This window comes from Portunus trituberculatus, chromosome 3, assembly GCF_017591435.1.
Source record: "Portunus trituberculatus isolate SZX2019 chromosome 3, ASM1759143v1, whole genome shotgun sequence".
Taxonomy (NCBI): domain Eukaryota; kingdom Metazoa; phylum Arthropoda; class Malacostraca; order Decapoda; family Portunidae; genus Portunus; species Portunus trituberculatus.
The window spans coordinates 9,930,255-9,950,254 of record NC_059257.1 but is presented as its reverse complement, the minus strand read 5'-3'; the positions used below and the strand labels follow the sequence as shown (position 1 = coordinate 9,950,254).

General features: G+C 43.4%; 1 protein-coding gene and 1 long non-coding RNA gene across 17 annotated transcripts in view; both read left to right on the top strand.

The window, feature by feature from the left end:
• The window catches only part of LOC123508983, a 102,885-nt gene that overhangs the window by 48,873 nt on the left and 34,012 nt on the right, over positions 1–20,000 (top strand). For all 16 annotated transcript variants that reach the window (XM_045263108.1, XM_045263100.1, XM_045263094.1 and 13 more), the window contains 3 exons: positions 206–320; positions 995–1,161; positions 3,791–3,888. In XM_045263108.1, coding sequence (XP_045119043.1) covers positions 206–320; positions 995–1,161; positions 3,791–3,888 — 380 coding nt within the window. The remainder of the gene's footprint in view (positions 1–205; positions 321–994; positions 1,162–3,790; positions 3,889–20,000) is intronic.
• On the top strand, positions 15,033–17,764 carry LOC123509115. Its single transcript, XR_006676135.1, has 2 exons — positions 15,033–15,154; positions 17,712–17,764. It is a non-coding gene; the product is annotated as an uncharacterized LOC123509115 (long non-coding RNA).

Below are 20,000 nucleotides of genomic sequence, written 5' to 3'. Positions count from 1 at the left end.
CATTCAGTTAAACAATAGCAACTTATGACCTTTCCCTGACCTTTCCCTGACCTTTCCCTGATCTTTTCCTGACCTTTCCCTCTAATACTAATAAAACCTCTCTCTCTCTTTTTTATTTCCATCCTGACCTGCAGTAACTCAACTTCTCTCTCTCTCTCTCCTGACCTTCACTATGACCTCTCCTTATGACCTTGTTTCCCCGCAGGCATCATCAAGGGCGACGAGATAATGGTGATCAACGGTGCCATAGTGAGCGACCTTGACATGATGTATATTGAGAGTGTGCTGCAGGAGGAACTGGCACTGTGTCTTATGATGAGGTAAGGTCACAGTGCCAAAGGTGTGCCGTACGTGTGCCATTCTTGTTCTATGTTGTTGTTTTTTTTTCTTTTTTTTTTTTTTATTTGTTTGTATTTTTTATTGTTATTTTTTGTTATTTTGGTGTTATTTGGTTTTGTTTTCTTGTATTTTCTCTCTCTCTCTCTCTCTCTCTCTCTCTCTCTGTTTTGGCTCATTAAAATCTATACTTATTTTTCTTTATCTTTAAGAATATATAAACAAAACCATCACCACCACCACCACTACCCTGACCTCCTCCTCCTTCTCCTCCTCCTCCTCCTCCTCCTCCTCCTCCTCCTCCTCCTCCTCCTCCTCCTCCTCCTCCTCCTCCTCCTGCCACCACCACCACCATCTCTACTCTGATCTCCTCCTCCTAATCCCACCCTCTCATCCTGCCACCACTACAATAACTCGACCTCCTCCTCTTCCTCCTCCTCCCACCACCACTACCCTGACAACCTCTTCTTCCTCTTCCCCTTCCTTCCACTCTCCCACCATCGCCACTACCCTGACCACCTCTTCCTCTTCCTCCTCCACTCACCACCACTACCCTGACCACCTCCTCTTCCTCCTCCTCTTCCTTCCACTCTCCCACCACCACCACCACTATCACCACCACCACCACCTTAACCACCTCCCCCTCTCACACCCCCAGGTCTTCCCGCACGGAGCCCCCAGACCTGGCGTCCCTGATGAAGACCACGGATGAGATCATTGAGTCTCTGGTGTGTCCCCCGCCGCCCTCAGAGATGTCCCTGAACGAAGAGATGATATCCAGGATGATTGTTCCCGCACCTTCATGGAACAAATCCCTTGGCCCTGGTAAGTGCAAGGGACCAGGGACACTTTAGGGGTGGGTCAGGGTTTTTTAAGGGATAAGTGGAGAGTTTCAGGGATATTTCAAGGCTATTTAAGGGTTAGAGTAAGTGGTAAGGGTTATTTAAGGGTTTGGATAAGTAATAGTAGGGGTTTTAGGGCTGTTTCTGGGTTGCTTAAGGGATAGATCAGGGTTTTTGAGGGGTAAGTAAGTGGTAAGGGTCATTTAAGGCTTCAGATAAATAACAGTGGTAGTTTTAGGGTTGTTTAAGGAGTATTTAAGGAATAAATCAGGATCTGTAAGGGGTAAAGTAAGTGGTATAGGTTGTTTAAGGGTTCAGCTAAGTGATTCAGCAGGTTTTAGGGGTATTTAAATGGTAGAATATGTGGTAAGGGTTATTCAAGGGGTTTGGATAAGTGATTCAGCAGGTTTTAGGGTGATTTTAAGGGGTAGAGCAAATGGTAATGGTTATTTAAAGGTTTGGATAAGTAATAGCAGTGGTTTAAGGATTATTGAAAGATGGCGTTAATCTATACATGTATGTGCGTGAGAGAGAGAGAGAGAGAGAGAGAGAGAGAGAGAGAGAGAGAGAGAGAGAGAGAGAAACACAAAAGAGAGAGAAAATAATCAACAGACCAAAGACTCCCATGATAATTTCCTCCAAATCAATCCCTTCCCCCTTTTTTTCCCTCCATTCTTCCCTTTTCCTCTCCATCTACCCCTCCCATAATAATCTCCCACACACACCCACCCCAACACATCACCACACCACCACCACCACCACCACCACCACCACTCAGATAACATGTGTAGCGACTTAGGAATTGGATATCACTGCAGTTTCCGACCCCGCCCTCCATCACCACCACCACTCCCACTGGGGCACCAGGGGGCGTGGAGATGGAGGAAGCCCTGCCCCATCCGCCCCATCCACGCAGTATCCATCCACACCAGGCAACGATCTGGTAGTGATCCACCTCCTCTCTCAACGTCTGATGTCTCACTGCCTGCCATCTCCACCTCGCCTCCACTCCCAGCCAACCCAAGTGGATTTCGTGGTTACCCAAATACCCGCAGACATTCACACCCACTGAGAAGCCTCCCACATCACCCGCGCCACCCACATCCACGCCGGCACACCCACACCACACCCACGTCAGACCTCACCTATGCAAGACTAAAATTTGGCATGGATTTGTACCAGCGGGGAACTCGGAAGGTGGATGTGGAGGCGTGTGTGGGTGAGGTGGATGACCCAGAGAGTGGTGAGTCATCCAGGTGGTGTGTGGCAGCAGCAGACACAGCAGACACAGCAGATGCAGCACCACAGCCCTGCCACAGCCTGTTCTGCGCCTACAGCACCTCGCCGGAAGCTCTAGCGCTGCAGAACATTTTGAGAGACACTGTGAGGGTGAAGAAACACCACCACCACCACCACCACCACCACTACCACCACAGCAAGAGGCGCCACAGTAAGCCCCCGCACCACAGCTGGCACCACCTCACTCCAGTGCCGTGCTGTGGCAATGCTGACACGCTGCTCTCCACTTTTTTGTCACAGCATAAGTTTTCGCTGCCTCGCTGTTCATCCTCCTCCGTGACACAGGCTCTCCTCCACCGCCTCCTCCCGCCTCATCTCCACCTCCACCAGGGGCGCCTCCTGCGTTACCTCATGCGTATGGCCTTGTCTTCCTCCACTCATCTCCACCCATGCACCACTACCACCTCCTCCTCCTCCACCACCTCCACCTCCACTTGTTTTTGTTATTGTTTTCACATTTTGCATCGTGTTAATTGATTTTTGGGTTATTTTTATATAGTTTCTCTCTTATCTCCTCCTCCTCCTCCTCCTCCTCCTCCTCCTCCTCCTCCTCCTCCTCCTCCTCCTCCTCCTCCCATCTTTCATTCTTAAATGCTTTGAGAGAGAGAGAGAGAGAGAGAGAGAGAGAGAGAGAGAGAGAGAGAGAGAGAGAGAGAATAGTGACACCTTCCCTTCCTTCTCCCCACCTCACACACCATATAAAGATTAGAGTCACCAGCCCAAAACAGAAATAGAGAGTGAGATAGTGAGAGAAAGCAAGAATTAAAGTTAGCCCTATGTGCACACACACACACACACACACACACACACACACACACACACACACACACACACACACACACACACACAGATGCATGTATACAGAAAACAGCACAATAGAATGAAAATAAAAAGAAATAGCTATTATTATTATTATCATTATTATTATTATTTCAAGATTATTTTAGTATTTGACATCAATTTTTTCTAATAATTGAAATTAAAGAAAATATCTGTTTTTCCAAAAGGATTTTTTTTTTCAAGAATTTATTTATCTCTCTCTCTCTCTCTCTCTCTCTCTCTCTCTCTCTCTCTCTCTCTCTCTCCTGCAGTAATGACTCTTTCATCACACTTGTCCCTGTCTTATCTTTCCCTCTCATTCACTCTCTCTTTGTTTCTTCTCACTTTTTCACCCTCCTCTCACTCCCTCTCACTTTTACTCCTCACTCCCATCCAAACCTTACCCTTTCCTCTCACCAGTCACTTACCCCGCCATGTAGCGCCTCCCTCTCACTTGTCAGCCACTCCCTCTCACTGTGCCTCTCTCCCTGCAGGTAAGGAGCCAGCCAGTCCAGACGGCTTCCCCCCGCCCCCCTCAGACACGTCAGAGCGATCCAACGTGTCCTCACTCGAGATTGAAAGCTACCTCAAAGTGAGTACCCACGCACACCTTATACCTTGTACCTTATCTACCTCACACTGACACCTTATACTTTTCCTTCATACCTTTTACCTCATATCTTACACTGGCACCCTATACCTTCTACCTCATACATCACACTGACGCCTTACACCTTGTACATCTTATATACCTCACACTGACACCTTATACTTTTACCTCACATCTCACACTAGCAGCTTATACCTTATACCTCATACTTGTCCCTCATGCCTTGATTATGCCAATACTTCATACTGACATGTTATTCCTCACACTGACGCCATATATTACTCATTGTTAGACATAGTTCTCATTTCCCCGTGTTTTATTGCATATGTACACACTCCACCACTTCATTGACTTCCTGGCGATACTGGCCATAGGATTCCTCAGTAGCCACACCTGATAGCCACACACAGTGAAGGGACCGCGGCGGGACGCACTGCTGGCCTGCATGTTCACTTACGAGAGAGAGAGAGAGAGAGAGAGAGAGTGGGGTGGGGACGTGGGGAATCGGATAAAGGAGGTATGAGAAACATGAAGGAGGGGAATAGAGAATGAGTGATGGGCGGGGGAGGTGGGTGTGGATGGCAGGCAGGCTGGCCAGCCGAGCTGCGTCAGAAGCAGCTGTAGTCAGTGACGACTGTCATGAAAAAAGGGATGACAGATTTCACCTTTGTTTCAATTATAGGTAGGAAAATGCTTCAAAAGTAGGGAGCTGACATACATACATAGCTACACATATGAGTGTACCTGTTTGTTGGTGTATCATATATATGAGACTTATGTAAAGACACTATTGTATTCGGTTGATTTTGGCAAATCTTGATATTGTTGCCAAACGCCTCTCGCGCAAAGAGGTCGGCGTGATAGGTCTGGTCAGTTTTCCGTGAGCCGCCTCCTGTTTGTTGTGGTCGCGGGGTGCAGGCAGCCTGCAGGACAAGACGCTGGCGGTGAGAGAGATAGTGAGAGAGTGGTGAAGGCGAAAATACTGATAATAGTGATAGTAGCAAAGAGAACAGTGTGTGTGTAGCCTCTCAGTAATCAGAGGTCAACTATTTATACACCGCTGAGGACACTAAGCGGACAGCGGTGTGGGGGTGGATCAGTGCGGGTGCCTGCTGATGACACTGAAAGCCGCCACCAGACCGTCCTTGGCTAACGTAAGTAATATGTTGGTGTAACTCATCATTTCACGGTGCTGTCATGTCATAACCTAACGTTGGTAACCTCCAGGACAACATATCAGTGAGCTAACGCCTGCAGATACACGTAAACAAACCAGTGCCCTGACCCGCTGCCTCTCTCTCAGCCTTTATCTGCCTCATCTCTCACTCATTACAGGCCAGGCAGGCCACAAAATGGTCCCATAGGCCTAATCATTCATGTCCGTTGTTGAAATATATCTGCAATTGTCTGTACTATATGTTATGGAAGCTCAGTGAGAGGAAGCGGGCCGGGGTGTGACGTCACAAGCAGCCAGGCTGTGACGTCATCACCAGCTCCGCCCCTAATGTTCCCCGGTCACAGATCATTGACTTCCACTATTATTTATATTTGTCTCAGTTCATTTATTTCGAGTCATAAGTACCTTTTAAGGGTTTCTATTGATAGTTCGTTGTGTTTTACGTGTCTTCCATATCTGAGCTGAGTGAAGTACGGTGATTTAGAGTGTGTTTATTACTCAAATAAGAGGGCGAAAATACGTCAAAATTTTTCCCCCCGCTGTGAGTGATTTTTTATTTGAGGTTGTAGCGAAGTGTTTGTGTATTCAAAGAAAGGTTTATGATGGAAAAAGTGTGCAGGGCTCCAGATAAGTTAGAGATGTGGACTTTAAGAGTGATTTGTAGCGCTGTTAATATTGTAAACAACGTCATTTTTTAAATATTTATTTTTTTAATTGGGCGTGTTGCCAGGTTCTGATATATCGAAATGATTGTCATAATTTTTGAAAAACGTTATCGATTCCAATGAATGAGATTGGTGGGCGTTAAAATTGTTTTTCAACAAGTCGAAGTTCAAACATTTTATTTAATATGTTTTTTGAAATATTTTTATTATTCCTTTTCCCGGTTGTATTTTTATATTTTAGGAATTAGTTTTCATTGATGACAAGTCGGAATTTTTATAGCATTCGTGTCCAGCTGCCTTTTTGGGAATCGCCGTTTTCAAAATGGTTTCCGTTACGTATATATGTGACCCTATTGGAGGGGGGGTCCCAGGCTAGACCCAGACCGCCACCCCGCCCCTGGCCGAGGATGTGGGGGGTGGGTGGGTGGGTGGGTGGGTGTGTGTGTGTGTGTGTGTGTGTGTGTGTGTGTGTGTGTGTGTGTGTGTGTGTGTTCCATGTCTTTCGTTACTGAGGGGGAGCGCACCTGCTGGACTCTGACCGACACTTCGCTCTGGGCCCGAATGTAGTCAGGGTGGGTGGGTGAGTAGGAGGTTGGGTGGCTGTGTGTGTGTGTGTGTGTGTGTGTGTGTGTGTGTGTGTGTGTGTGTGTGTGTGTTCCTTGTTTTTCGTTATTGAGGGGGTAGCGCACCTGCTGAACCCAGACCGACACTTCGCTCTGTGGCAGAGTGGTGGTGTGTGTTGTGTGGTGTGTGTGTGTGTGTGTGTGTGTGTGTGTGTGTGTGTGTGTGTGTGTGTGTGTGTGTGTGTGTGTGTGTGTGTGTGTGTGTGTGTGTGTGTGTATGTTACCTTACCATTTTTTATAGCACAGACTGTGATCTGCGTGTGTGTGTGTGTGTGTGTGTGTGTGTGTGTGTGTGTGTGTCTTGTCTTTTTTTTATGTTACTGACTGTGTGTGTGTGTGTGTGTGTGTGTGTGTGTGTGTGTGTGTGTGTGTGTGTGTGTGTGCGCGCGCTGAGCCTCAGATCACGGGTCGGGACGGGGCATGGACCAGGAAGGAAGGGTCAAGCTGGTTGAACCTAAAACCTTATATTTTTGGTAGTTAAAACAATCAAAGGGAAACTTTGACCCTTTCAGTTCTGGAACGTGATTTTACCTTGAGATTTGTGTACGATTAGACCATTTTATTGACATCAGAAAGGGTGTATGGATGTCAGAAGATTAATGGCTACAGTCTTCACTATTAAATTTCCACATGAGTTTCTGAAGGTGTATAAAATCACCAAATAGTAAAGTAGAATGAATATGGAAACGCGTCATGGTGGTGAAAGGGTTAAAAGAAGATTAAATAATGGAGATGATAGATGGAATTAGGTAACTTAACCCTTCAGTACCATGACATGTTTTCATCTTCATTTTGCTTACTATTTGGTGATTTTACACAGCTTCAGAAACTTATATGGGGGATTAAAATAGTGAAGAATGTGGCCATTAATCCTCTGACCTCCATAGACCCTTCCTAATGTCAATAACATCGTCTAATCGTATCCAAAACTCATGGTAAAAATGTGTCCCAGTACTGAAGGAGTTAATTCGCTCACACAGAGACTGCCACGTGTGGACCTGACTGTCTCTTGCAGATTCCCTCTTTTTTATGTTCTTCTGTTCTTATGCACTAGAAAATTATATAACCAGGTTTGGCAGGGAGTCACGTGCTGGCGTCTGTATTGTACCGCACCCCCGCACAAAGCTTTGTTATTATTATTATTATTATTATTATTATTGTTGTTGTTGTTGTTGTTGTTGTTGTTATTGTTGCCTGCATTCCTGGAAGTCTTAATTCGTTCTCCAGGTCTGTTTGTGTGTGTCTTTTTTTCTTTTCTTTTGGGTTTTAATTATTTTAGCTAACATTTATTTTCCTTGTTTATACTCCTCCTCCTCCCTCTCTTTGTCTCTTTCACACCTCCTCCTCCTCCTCCTCCTCCTCCTCTCTTTGTCTCTTCCACACCTCCTCCTCCTCCTCTTTGTCTCTTCCACACCTCCTCCACTTCCTCCTCCTCCTCCTCCTCTTTGTCTCTTCCACACCTCCTACACTTCCTCCTCCTCCTTGTCTCTTCCACACATCCTCCTCCTCCTCCTCCTCCTCCTCCTCCTCCTCCTCCTCCTCCTCTCCTCCTCCTCCTCCTCCTCCTCCTCCTCCTCCTCCTCCTCCTCCTCCTCCTCCTCCTCCTCCTCCTCCTCCTCCTCCCCAAATACAATGAAACACGCTAATCAATTGTTTACAAAAATACAACATGAAAAGGTGAAAGGTCTCTCTCTCTCTCTCTCTCTCTCTCTCTCTCTCTCTCTCTCTCTCTCTCTCTCTCTCTCTCTCTCTCTCGAGCTTTCTATGTGAGAGAGGGTGTGAATAGGGAGACAAACACGGTAGGCAGGCGGGCCAGCTAGGCTATGTCAGAGGCAGCATTAGTTAATGGCAACTGCCATGGGAAAAAAAGAGACATGTCACTTTTGTTTGAAATATACGTAGTAAATAAAACTGCTTCATTAAAAGTAGGGAGCCGACATTCATACATACTTAACTTAATACATTCATACATACTTAATGATGTTGGTGTATCATAGGACTTGTGTAAAGACACTATTGTATTGCTGTTCAATTTTGCAAATCTTGATATTGTTGCCAAACGCCTCACGCGCAAAGAGGTCGGCGTGATAGGTCGGGTCAGTTTTCCGTGAGCCGCCTCCTCTGTTTGTTGTGGTCGCGGGGTGCAGGCAGCCTGCAGGACAAGACGCTGGCGGTGAGAGAGACAGTGAGAGAGTGGTGAAGGCGAAAATACTGATAATAGTGATAGTAGCAAAGAGAACAGTGTGTGTGTAGCCTCTCAGTAATCAGAGGTCAACTATTTCTACACCGCTGAGGACACTAAGTGGACAGCGGTGTGGGGGTGGATCAGTGCGGGTGCCTGCTGATGACACTGAAAGCCGCCACCAGACCGTCCTTGGCTAACGTAAGTAATATGTTGGTGTAACTCATCATTTCACGGTGCTGTCATGTCATAACCTAACGTTGGTAAGCTCCAGGACAACATATCAGTGAGCTAACGCCTGCAGATACACGTAAACAAAACAGTGCCCTGACCCGCTGCCTCTCTCTCAGCCTGTATCTGCCTCATCTCTCACTCATTACAGGCCAGGCAGGCCACAAAATGGACCCATAGGCCTAATCATTCATGTCCGTTGTTGAAATATATCCGGAATTGTCTGAATTATGTGTTATGGAAGCCCAGTGAGAGGAAGCGGGCCGGTGCGTGACGTCACAAGCACCAGGCTGTGACGTCATCACCAGCTCCGCCCCTAATGTTCCGCCGGTCACAGATCATTGACTTCCACTATTATTTATATTTGTCTCAGTTCATTTATTTCGAGTTATAAGTACCTTTTAAGGGTTTCTATTGATAGTTCGTTGTGTTTTACGTGTCTTCCATATCTGAGCTGAGTGAAGTACGGTGATTTAGAGTGTGTTTATTACTGAAATAAGAGGGCGAAAATACGTCAAAATTTTTCCCCCCGCTGTGAGTGATTTTTTATTTGAGGTTGTAGCGAAGTGTTTGTGTATTCAAAGAAAGGTTTATGATGGAAAAAGTGTGCAGGGCTCCAGATAAGTTAGAGATGTGGACTTTAAGAGTGATTTGTAGCGCTGTTAATATTGTAAACAACGTCATTTTTTAAATATTTATTTTTTTAATTGGGCGTGTTGCCAGGTTCTGATATATCGAAATGATTGTCATAATTTTTGAAAAACGTTATCGATTCCAATGAATGAGATTGGTGGGCGTTAAAATTGTTTTTCAACAAGTCGAAGTTCAAACATTTTATTTAATATGTTTTTTGAAATATTTTTATTATTCCTTTTCCCGGTTGTATTTTTATATTTTAGGAATTAGTTTTCATTGATGACAAGTCGGAATTTTTATAGCATTCGTGTCCAGCTGCCTTTTTGGGAATCGCCGTTTTCAAAATGGTTTCCGATACGTATATATGGGACCCTATTGGGGGGGGTCCCCGGCTGGACCCAGACCGCCACCCCATCCCCGGTCGAGGATGTTGGGGTGAGTGGGTGGGTAGGTGGTTGTGTGTGTGTGTGTGTGTGTGTGTGTGTGTGTGTGTGTGTGTGTGTGTGTGTTTTCCTTGTCTTTCGTTATTGAGGGAGAAATGCACCTGCTGGACTCGACCTACACTAGCTCTGGGCCCGAGTGTGGTGGGGGTGGGTTGGAGGCTGTGTGTGTGTGTGTGTTGCGTTGCTTTTTTTTTTATGGTACAGACTGTGATCTGTGTGTGTGTGTGTGTGTGTGTGTGTGTGTGTGTGTGTGTGTGTTTATCGGGAAAGCACCTGCTGGACCAGACCGACACTTGGCTCTCTGGCCCAGGAGGTGCATGGGTGGGTAGCTGTGTGTGTGTGTGTGTGTGTGTGTGTGTGTGTGTGTGTGTGAGTGTGTGTGTCTGTCTCTCTGTCCCTCCCTCTCATGTACTTTTGAAACACGTAAGTACCAAAGTCCCCCTCCCATTATTCGACCAATTCATTCTCTCTCTCTCTCTCTCTCTCTCTCTCTCTCTCTCTCTCTCTCTCTCTCTCTCTCTCTCTCAGAAATTTCATTCACTTTGAGAGAGAGGGAGAGAGAGAGTAATTAGATGAAGGAAAACGGGTAATGGAAAGAAAACGCGGAGGAGGAAGAGGAGGAAGTTGAGAAAAATATGGGAGGAGGGTTGCCGGAAGAGAGAGAGAGTGGGGGATATAACTTTCTTGATAACACGCTCTCCAAACACACACACACACACACACTCTCTCTCTCTCTCTCTCTCTCTCTCTCTCTCTCTCTCTCTCTCTCTCTCTCTCTCTCTCTGGTACGCACATAATTATACATATTGCTATCATTGTTTTATGAGAGAGAGAGAGAGAGAGAGAGAGAGAGAGAGAGAGAGAGAGAGAGAGAGAGAGACAGGTGCAAGTATCGGACCAACAACCTCCTTATAAGGCTTTCGATCTTTCTGACCACTTTGTTCTTCCTCATTACCTCCTCCTCTTCCTCCTCCTCCTCATCCTTTTCGTTCATTTCATTGCCTTCGTTCTAATTGCATCCTTGTTACATAGATTTCGTCTCCTCCTCCTCCTCCTCCTCCTCCTCCTCCTCCTCCTCCTCCTCCTCCTCCTCCTTTCAATTTGTCTTTGTAATGTTTCTTCTTCATATAATATCTTGTTCTTGTTTTAGTTGTTCCTCTCCTCATCCTTCTTCTTCTTCTTCTTCTTCTTCTTCATCCTCCGCGGGTGTGGGCGTGGCGCGGGCGTGGGTCGCTGGGTGTGGGTAGTAATGGAGGTTACTTCGCCCACTACTACTACTACTACTACTACTACTACTACTACTACTACTACTACTACTACTACTACTACCACTACTACTACTACTAATACTAATACTATATACTACTACTGCTATGAGAGAGAGAGAGAGAGAGAGAGAGAGAGAGAGAGAGAGAGAGAGAGAGAGAGCGCAGCCATTCATCACTATCATTAACCTTTTTGCTCCTTCATTCATTCGTTCATTCTTTCTTTCATTGGGAATTTTAGAGAGAGAGAGAGAGAGAGAGAGAGAGAGAGAGAGAGAGAGAGAGAGAGAGAGAGAGAAAGTAAAAACGGAAAGTAGGAAATAAAAATGAGGAAAATATGAGATAGAATGAAGGAACAAAGAGAAAATAAGATAAAATATTGAATTAGGAAAGACTGAAGAAAATGGAAGGAGAAGCAGACAATTGAAAGAAGGAAGAAGGAAAGAATGAAGGAAAAAAGGGAAAAAAATGATAAAATAAAAGGAGAAAAAGGAATAAATGAGAAATATAGAAGGAAATGAAGGAAAGGGAAAGGGAAAAGAAAGAATAACGAAGAAGAAAAAGGATAAATGAGATGGCAAATGGAAAACGGAGAAGAAAAACAGACAAAGAAAGGAGGAAAGGAGGAAAAATCGAAGGAAATAAAGGAAAATGCGAAAGAAAAGAAGGAATAACGAAGAAAAGAGGAATGAAAAGGAAATGAGATGACGAATGAGAAATAGAAGGAAAACAAACGAAGGAAGTAGGAATGAAGGAAAGGGAGGAGGAAATAAAGGGAAATGAGAAGAAAAAGATGGAATAATGAAGAAAAATAAAGAAAATAGGAAATTGAGATGACAGATTGGAATTAAAGAAGGAAAAGAGACAAAGGAAGGAGGGAAGCGGGAAAGAATGAAGGAAAATGGGAAGGAAAAGAAAGAATAATGAAGAAAAATAAAGATAGAATAGGAAAACGATGTGATAAAGTGGAAATAGAGAAGGAAAAGAGGCAAAGGAAGGAGGGAAGCGGGAAGGAAAGAAGGAAATGAAGGAAAATGGTAAGAAAAGAAGGAATAATGAAAAAAATTGAAATAGAATAGGAAAATATGATAAAATGGAAATAGAGAAGGAAAAGAGACAAAGGAAGAAGGGAAGCGGGAAGGAATGAAGGAAATGAAGGAGGGTGAAGGAGAAACAAAAGAATAACCGTACACTGGATGCTGGGCTGCCTAAACAAACACACAAACGAACAAACAACAGTGCAGGGTCTTCTACTTGTACGTCTGGCAGCGTGTGTGCGTGCGTGTGTGTGTGCGTGTCTGTGTGTGTGTGTGTGTGTGTGTGTGTTAAAGAGCGGTTTAAAGTGATAACAAGTCAGAGAGAGAGAGAGAGAGAGGGGGGGCGGGTTACGCTATGTTTTATGTCATATTTATAAACCCTCCTGTCATTCCACTACTTAAGGGAATGAAATCTGCTCCGGGTAGGAAATGACCGAGAGAGACTGGATGAAGCTAGAATGCAGTGTGTGGAATGCAAGAGTTAATCAGTATTCTCAATCATTCACCCCTTCCTCTGCCTAACTCCAGTATTCTTAATTATTCACCCCTTCCTCTGCCAAACTCCTCAACTCCCTGCTTGTTTCTGTATCCCCTCCCTGCCTGTGACCTAAGCCAGTATTCAAAAACGATTTTATTCTCACCACGACTGTTCTCCAAGGCCACGGAGACAACCAGTCGGGAGTTCAAGACAGTTCCTCCTCTTAATAAACCAGATATTTCGCCAATCCATCACCAGAAACACAAGAACACCCTTAAAAACACGAATATCTTTAACTATTCTTGATAAACCAAAATCTCGCCAATCCATCACCACAAACACAAGAACACCCTTAAAAACACGAGAGAATATTTAACTACTCTTGATAATCCAGAAATCTCGCCAATCTTCACCACAACCATGAGAACACCCTTAAAAACACGAGTATCTGTAACAGCAGCCTTTGGAAGTAGTGATGGTGGGAGAGCGAAGCATGGCAGCATACAGGCCTTGAACTCTTTCGCGAGGGAGACTTCAAAACACTTAACTCTAATTTTGAGTGATCATTTGACCCTGTTTTAGTGGTCTGCACCTTTGTGGATTCTCTCTCTCTCTCTCTCTCTCTCTCTCTCTCTCTCTCTCTCTCAAGGCCACAGAGGTGATTAGCAGGTTCTGAAGCGTGTTTCTCCCGCTAATAATGTAGGAATCGTGTTAATCTGTCTCGAACCTTCACATCACCCTCAAAAACCCGCCTAACTTTACCTAGAGTGTCGCGAGAGTGGTGGATGTGCGGGGAGGAAGTGTTTCATAGGAATAATCTCTCAAACATCACTTTTAAGGGAACCAGAGTCTCCCACTGCAGAAAATCACTGGGAACAAGAATTGAGCTGTTAATATTGTCTCCCAAATCATCACGTAAGGGAATCGGAGTCTCCCATAGCAGAAAAACCACCGGGAACAGGGATGAAGCTGTTATGAATATTGCAAGTGTCTCCCAAATCACCATTTCAAGGGAATCGGAGTCTCCCACGGCAGAAAACCACCGGGAATTCTCAATCGCTGCGTGGATGGCCTGAGTCTGTCTCGCTATTGCCTCAAGCTATGCGAGTCCTCTTCCGCTGCTTTATTTATTTTTTTTTCTCTCTTCTTTTTATCACCCTCTTCCTCTCCTTCACTTGCTGCGTGGGAGAGATGCATCCGTGAAGAGGTGAGAGGAGGAGGAGGAGGAGGAGGAGGAGGAGGAAGTGGAAGAAAATAAGCGAGTGAGGAAACAGATTGAATAATAAATTTCCGGAATAGCATCAGAGAGAGAGAGAGAGAGAGAGAGAGAGAGAAGCAAGGACGATCAAAACAAATGGCTTTAAAACAAATGGAGGAAAGAAGGCAGACAAGAGAGAGAGAGAGAGAGAGAGAGAGAGAGAGAGAGAGAGAGAATTTAAATTGTCTAGGAGGAAAAGAAAGATTATTGTTATTGTTGTTATTTTGTCAAGGGGAGGCCAGCCATCTTGTTTCCGGTTGTTGTTGTTGTTGTTGTTGTTGTTGTTGCTGCTGCTGTTGTTTTTGCAGTTTTTTGTTCTATATTATTATTTATATTCTTACGAAGGCTAATACGCGACCACACTCACGCACGGATGTCAAAATCATTATCTCTCTCTCTCTCTCTCTCTCTCTCTCTCTCTCTCTCTCTCTCTCTCTCATGGTTATTTGCTAGTTCGTAATTCCTCAAAACTCGTTATTTATTATTTATTTACCTTTTCACTCAGGCGAAGGAGTTTGTCACCATCAGCATTCGTTATAGTGTTTGTTATAATTACTTCCTAGGTACACTTGTAACGAAACATTACCTGCCTTCTGCCTTGTGCCTGCCGCTGCTGAGGTGATACGCGTCATACTCAGAAACACTTCCCTCACTCACACCAACCATTTTTAAGTATCACGGAAACTGTTAGCCGAGTTGTAAAGGTAATTTGTTCTGTTGGTTATGCAGAAATCTTGTTATTATGGTACTAGAATACAGATACACCCGTAAAAATCCGTGTCATTCCAACGGGAGCCCTTTGAAAATAGTGTTTGCCCTGTTGATACGTCATAAAACTTGTTAACGTGACATTATAATTACAGAAACAGACTTAAAAAGCCGTCATTTCAAGTAGAACCAATTGAAAATAGTGCTTGTCCTGTTGATAATGTAGAAAACTTGTTAACATGTCACTAGAATTACAGAAACACCCTTAAAATTCCGTGTCATTTCAACTAGCGCCCTTTTGAAATCGTGAAGGTGTGGCCAAGTGTTGATGTTCGAGCGCCAATGTGTTCAGTTCACCCGCTACTCATGAAGCACTTCCGCACTCCACCTCCACTCTTTCAATAGGCTGCAGTCAACGGTACACGGGTTTTTGAGGGTGTTTTTACGGTTCTAGTGACAGATTGGCTAGATTTATAAATCGTCAATAGCAGAAACACTCTTGAAAACACGGCTTAACATCTCTGTGGCCTTGGAAAACAGTCATGGTGAGAGAGTAAAGAGTTTCTGCCAACGAGACTATTGAAGCAGGGCAGCGGTACCACGACACAGCTGTCCTACCTAGCGCAATTATCTAAGGGTACATGACACCTTTTTGGGTGATTCATGTATTAATTGTATCCGTTTGTTCATGTGTATCTTAAGTTTACATCGTCGTGTGTCTAGGCGTAACCATGCACTACTGAGACATGTGTTTTCCTATCTAACTGTCCTATCTAACGCAATTGTCTAGGAGTTTATGATATGGGGTTATTCATGTATTAATTATGTCTCTTTTTTCATGTGTATCTCAGGTTTGCATCGTCATGTGTCCAGCCGTAACCATGCATTACTGAGGCTCACGTGTTCATATCTAACTGTTTTAACCGCAGTGAACACAATCATCTAAATGTTTATGGTATTTTTTGGGGTGATTCCTGTATCAATTATGCTTTATTCATTTATTTATTTATGCTTTTATTCATGTGTATCTCAAGTGTACATGGTCGTGTGTCCAGATGTAAGCATTCACTACTGGCGTTCATGTGTTCATAGATATAACTGTTCTAACCTTAACCTTTGACATTCTTATTACGGTTTTATTCTCACTTACCTCATTTTCCTTCTTTCCTATTGTTTGTTACAGCTTTTTATTTGTTTTCCTCCCTCTCATCTCACATCGCTGCATTCTGTTTCTTCATCTATCACCATTTGTCTTTCCTCCCCATTCTCTTCGCTCCATATATCTCCATTTCAATTACTCTATCTCTTATTAACTGTTCTTCTCTTATTAACTGTTCTTCTATCATACATCTTTCATCTCTATGCTTCATCCACCACTATCTATCACCATCCATCTTTCCTCCCCATTCCATTCCGCGTATCAATGAGTGTATCATCTGAACGGAAAGGACTCGGTAATCAGATGGTCAGCAGTGACTCACTAGGAAGCTGTAATCCCTTCACTACTGGGACACATTTTTACCTTCAGATTTGTGTAAGATTAGACCATTTTATTGACATTACGAAGGGTCTATGGAGGTCACAAGATTAATGGCCACAGCCCTCACTATTTTAATCCCCACATTTTATTGACATCAGGAAGGGTCTATGGAGGTCACAAGATTAATGGCCACAGCCCTCACTATTTTAATCCCCACATAAGTTTCTGAAGCTGTAGAAAATCACCAAAAAGTAAGCAGACTGAATATGGAAAGGCGTCATGGTACTGAATGGGTTTAATAGATATTAGGCGAATGTATGGCCGGGACTGACAGGTGTGCTTCGTACGTGACTTACCGCACCGACCTTTGTTTTTTTTATTCTTTATCTTGCATCTCTCATCTCCTAGTAATTATGTTCCTGTGTTTATTACTGTGTGTGTGTGTGTGTGTGTGTGTGTGTGTGTGTGTGTGTGTGTGTGTTCATCTTTCATCTTACCACTACAGTTTCTCTCACGCTAGCACACATTCACTCTCTAAACCCAATTATTATTTCTCTCCTCCCAGTAATTATGTTCCTGTGTGTATTAGTGTGTGTGTGTGTGTGTGTGTGTGTGTGTGTGTGTGTTCATCTTTTATATTACTACTAAAGGTTTTCTCTCACGCTGACACACTTATTCACTCTAAATTCAATGATTATCTCTCTCATCTTATAATTATCTTCCATTCCTTATCGTTTCTTATCAGTAGTTGTCTTTCATAAAGCACCACAGACACACTCACTCACTCACTCACTCATTACTCACTCACTCACAGATTATCACCAAGCGAGTAATTATCCTTCCTTGTCTTATCCAGTAATTACATTTTTTTCTCTCTATTTATCTCACTTTATCAGCGTCTATCACCCATACCACACTCACTCACTCACTCACTCACTCACTCAGATTATCACCAAGCGAGTAATTATCCTCGTCTTATCCAGTAATTATATCTTTATTTCTTTATTGATCTCACTTTATCAGCGCCCATCACTCACACCACCACTACAGACTCTCACAACACACTCACATACTCACAACACACTCACACACTCACTAATTACTTATAAACCCAATAAATAACGTAAAATATTTCTTTTAATAATTGTGTTTCTACTATATTGGTACCATTTTTATCAGTAGTCGTCTCATAACAGCCTCTCACAACTCACTCACTCACTCACTCACTTACTCACTCACTCACACTTCATTTCCTACAGTCACTTTGTTTTTCTAGTCAAGTTTAAAGAGTTTTGGTGAAGTACGACAGTGTTTCCTTGGCAATCCTTCGCTCAGGCAACACCTCTCCTCTCCACCTTTTGCCCTCCGGCCCTCAGTTACCCTTCAGATCTCAGTGGGGGAGGGTGTGCGCCGCTCCTCCCGCCTCCCTTATCTCGTGTGCCGTACCATCTGTCCCTTTAAACTTCCGTAACGTTGAGATTTAATAAGGGAGTGATGGTGGTTCCGCCCCTACAGTGAACGGTGATAGTGTCAATGTGGCTTTCCGTGTGTCTTGGATGAGAAATAGTCACTTTATTTTATTCATTATTATTCCTATAGTGAATTTAATTGTTTGTTTATAGTTCGGTCACGTGATAGTGAAGGAGAGATGAGGATGGAAGGAATAAACAAGAGATAATGGAAGATAAAGAAAGAATTTTGAGAGAAACTGAAATAAAAGAAAAAAAATGATAACGAGGAAAAGAAGTGATTGGAAGGAATGAGAATGAAGGAGGAAGAAGAAAGACGAGGATAATGGAAGAAGGAGATGAGAGAGAGAGAGAGAGAGAGAGAGAGAGAGAGAGAGAGAGAGAGAGAGAGAGAGAGAGAGAGAATGACAATGATAAACGAGAGGGAAAGACGAAAGAAAGAAAGAAGAAAAAGATGAATTGAATAAAAAGAAGAAAGAACAAAGAGGAAATGAAGGAAGCAAAATAGAAAGGAAAACACTCGAAGGAAACTGGGAAAAACTCAAAGGAAAAAGAAAAAAGAAAGAAAGGAAGAGAGAGAATTTAGGATCGAGTTACAGTTACCAGGGAGAAAATAAATGCATGAACCAAAATACAAGACAAGAAAAGAACACGAAAAATATCACATTCAGGAAAAAAAAGTGAAATAAAAAGACAAAAAAACACAAACCAACTAATAAACAAGAAAAGAGAAAAAAAAAACATCCTTAAACAAAACAAAACAGAAAACTCAAGAAAATCCTCAAATAAACACACACACACACTGAAGCAATATTAGAGGACATCTGAACACACACACACACACACACACACACACACACACACACACACACACACACACACACACTGAAGAAATATTAGAGGACATCTGAACACACACACACACACACACACACACACACAGAGACAGGTATAGCCAGCAATGGAGAGTGGGTTTTGGGAGTGTGTGGTGATGAAGGTGTTCAAATCGCTGTGGTGTTCGAGGCGTCGGCGCGCGGGGCGATTCAATGTTCACACTGCTAATAACAAGAACTCCCAGCGGCGTCACAGTCTGCTGCCGGGAGGAGGCGCTGCTGGGGCTGCTGATAGCCACCTCACTGGGGTCATAAGGCACTGTGGCTCTGAGGTGCTGATTGATTCGCAGGTCAGGTGTTTGGTGGTGTTTTTTGGGTTTCGGTGTGTATTTGGGGGTGTTTTCATAGATTTGACGGTAATTTAGGTGTTTTTTTTTTTTTTTATTTTGGTGTGTATTTGGGGTGTTTCCGCAGGTTTGAGGGTAATTTAGAGGTGTTTTTTGTGAATAATTGGTGTTGAGGGCAAATTTGAGTGTTTTTAAGGGTGTTCCGGGTGTTGTATAATGTGTTTTCATGGTATTGGTGGTGCGTTTGTGTGTTTAAGGATGTTTGGTACTGTTGTAAGGGTGTTCCTGGTGTAGTATGGTGTTGATATGGTGTGTTTTTAGGGTGTTTGGTACTGTTGTAAGGGTGTTCCTGGTGTTGTATGGTGTGTTTTCATGATATTGGGGTGTGTTTGTATGTTTAGGGTGTTTGGTACTATTGTAAGGGTGTTCCGGGTGTTGTATGGTGTATTGTCATGATATTGGGCAGTGTTCGTGAATTTAAGGGTGTTTGGGGTCAATTTAGGTCTTTTTAAGGGTGTTTTTCAGTGTTTTAAGGCATATTCAGGGAATTTACAAAGAGGAATGTCTATCTTAAAGATATTTTGAAATTAATTTGGTGTTTTTAAAGGTGTTTTATGGTGTTTTCATGGTGTAGGGGTGTTTAAGGGTGTTTGGGGTTCTTGGTTATTTTGCGTCACTTTAAGGGTGTCTTGGGGTGTTTCAAGGTATAGTTTTGGTGTTTGTTGTAGGGAATGTATATTTTAAAGGTGTTTTATATATAGATGGATATTCTTTAAGGGTGTTTTTTTGCATACTATACCTAACCTAACTCCTAAGTCCTAACCCTGTCTCTGTCCTTTCTCTAACCACGCCTTACCATCTGTCTGTATCTTTCCTAACCTAACCTAACGTAACCTGATTAATTAGAGGTTCTTTAAGGCAGTTTTTTTGCATACTGTACCTAACCTAACTCCTAACCCTGTCTCTGTCTTTCTCTAACCACGCTCCACCACCTTACCATCTGTCTATTTTTCTTTCCTAACCTAACCTAATTAACTGTTCTTTAACCCCTTCAGTACTGGGGCGCATTTTTACCTTAAGTTTGGGGTAATATTAGACGATTTTATTGACATTAGCAAGGGTCTTGGAGGTCAGAAGATTAATGGCCACAGTTTTCACTATTTTAATCCCCACATGAGTTTCTGAAGCTGTATAGAATCACCAAATAGTCACCAGAATTGAATATGGAAATGTGTCATGGCACTGAAGGGGTTAAGGGTGTT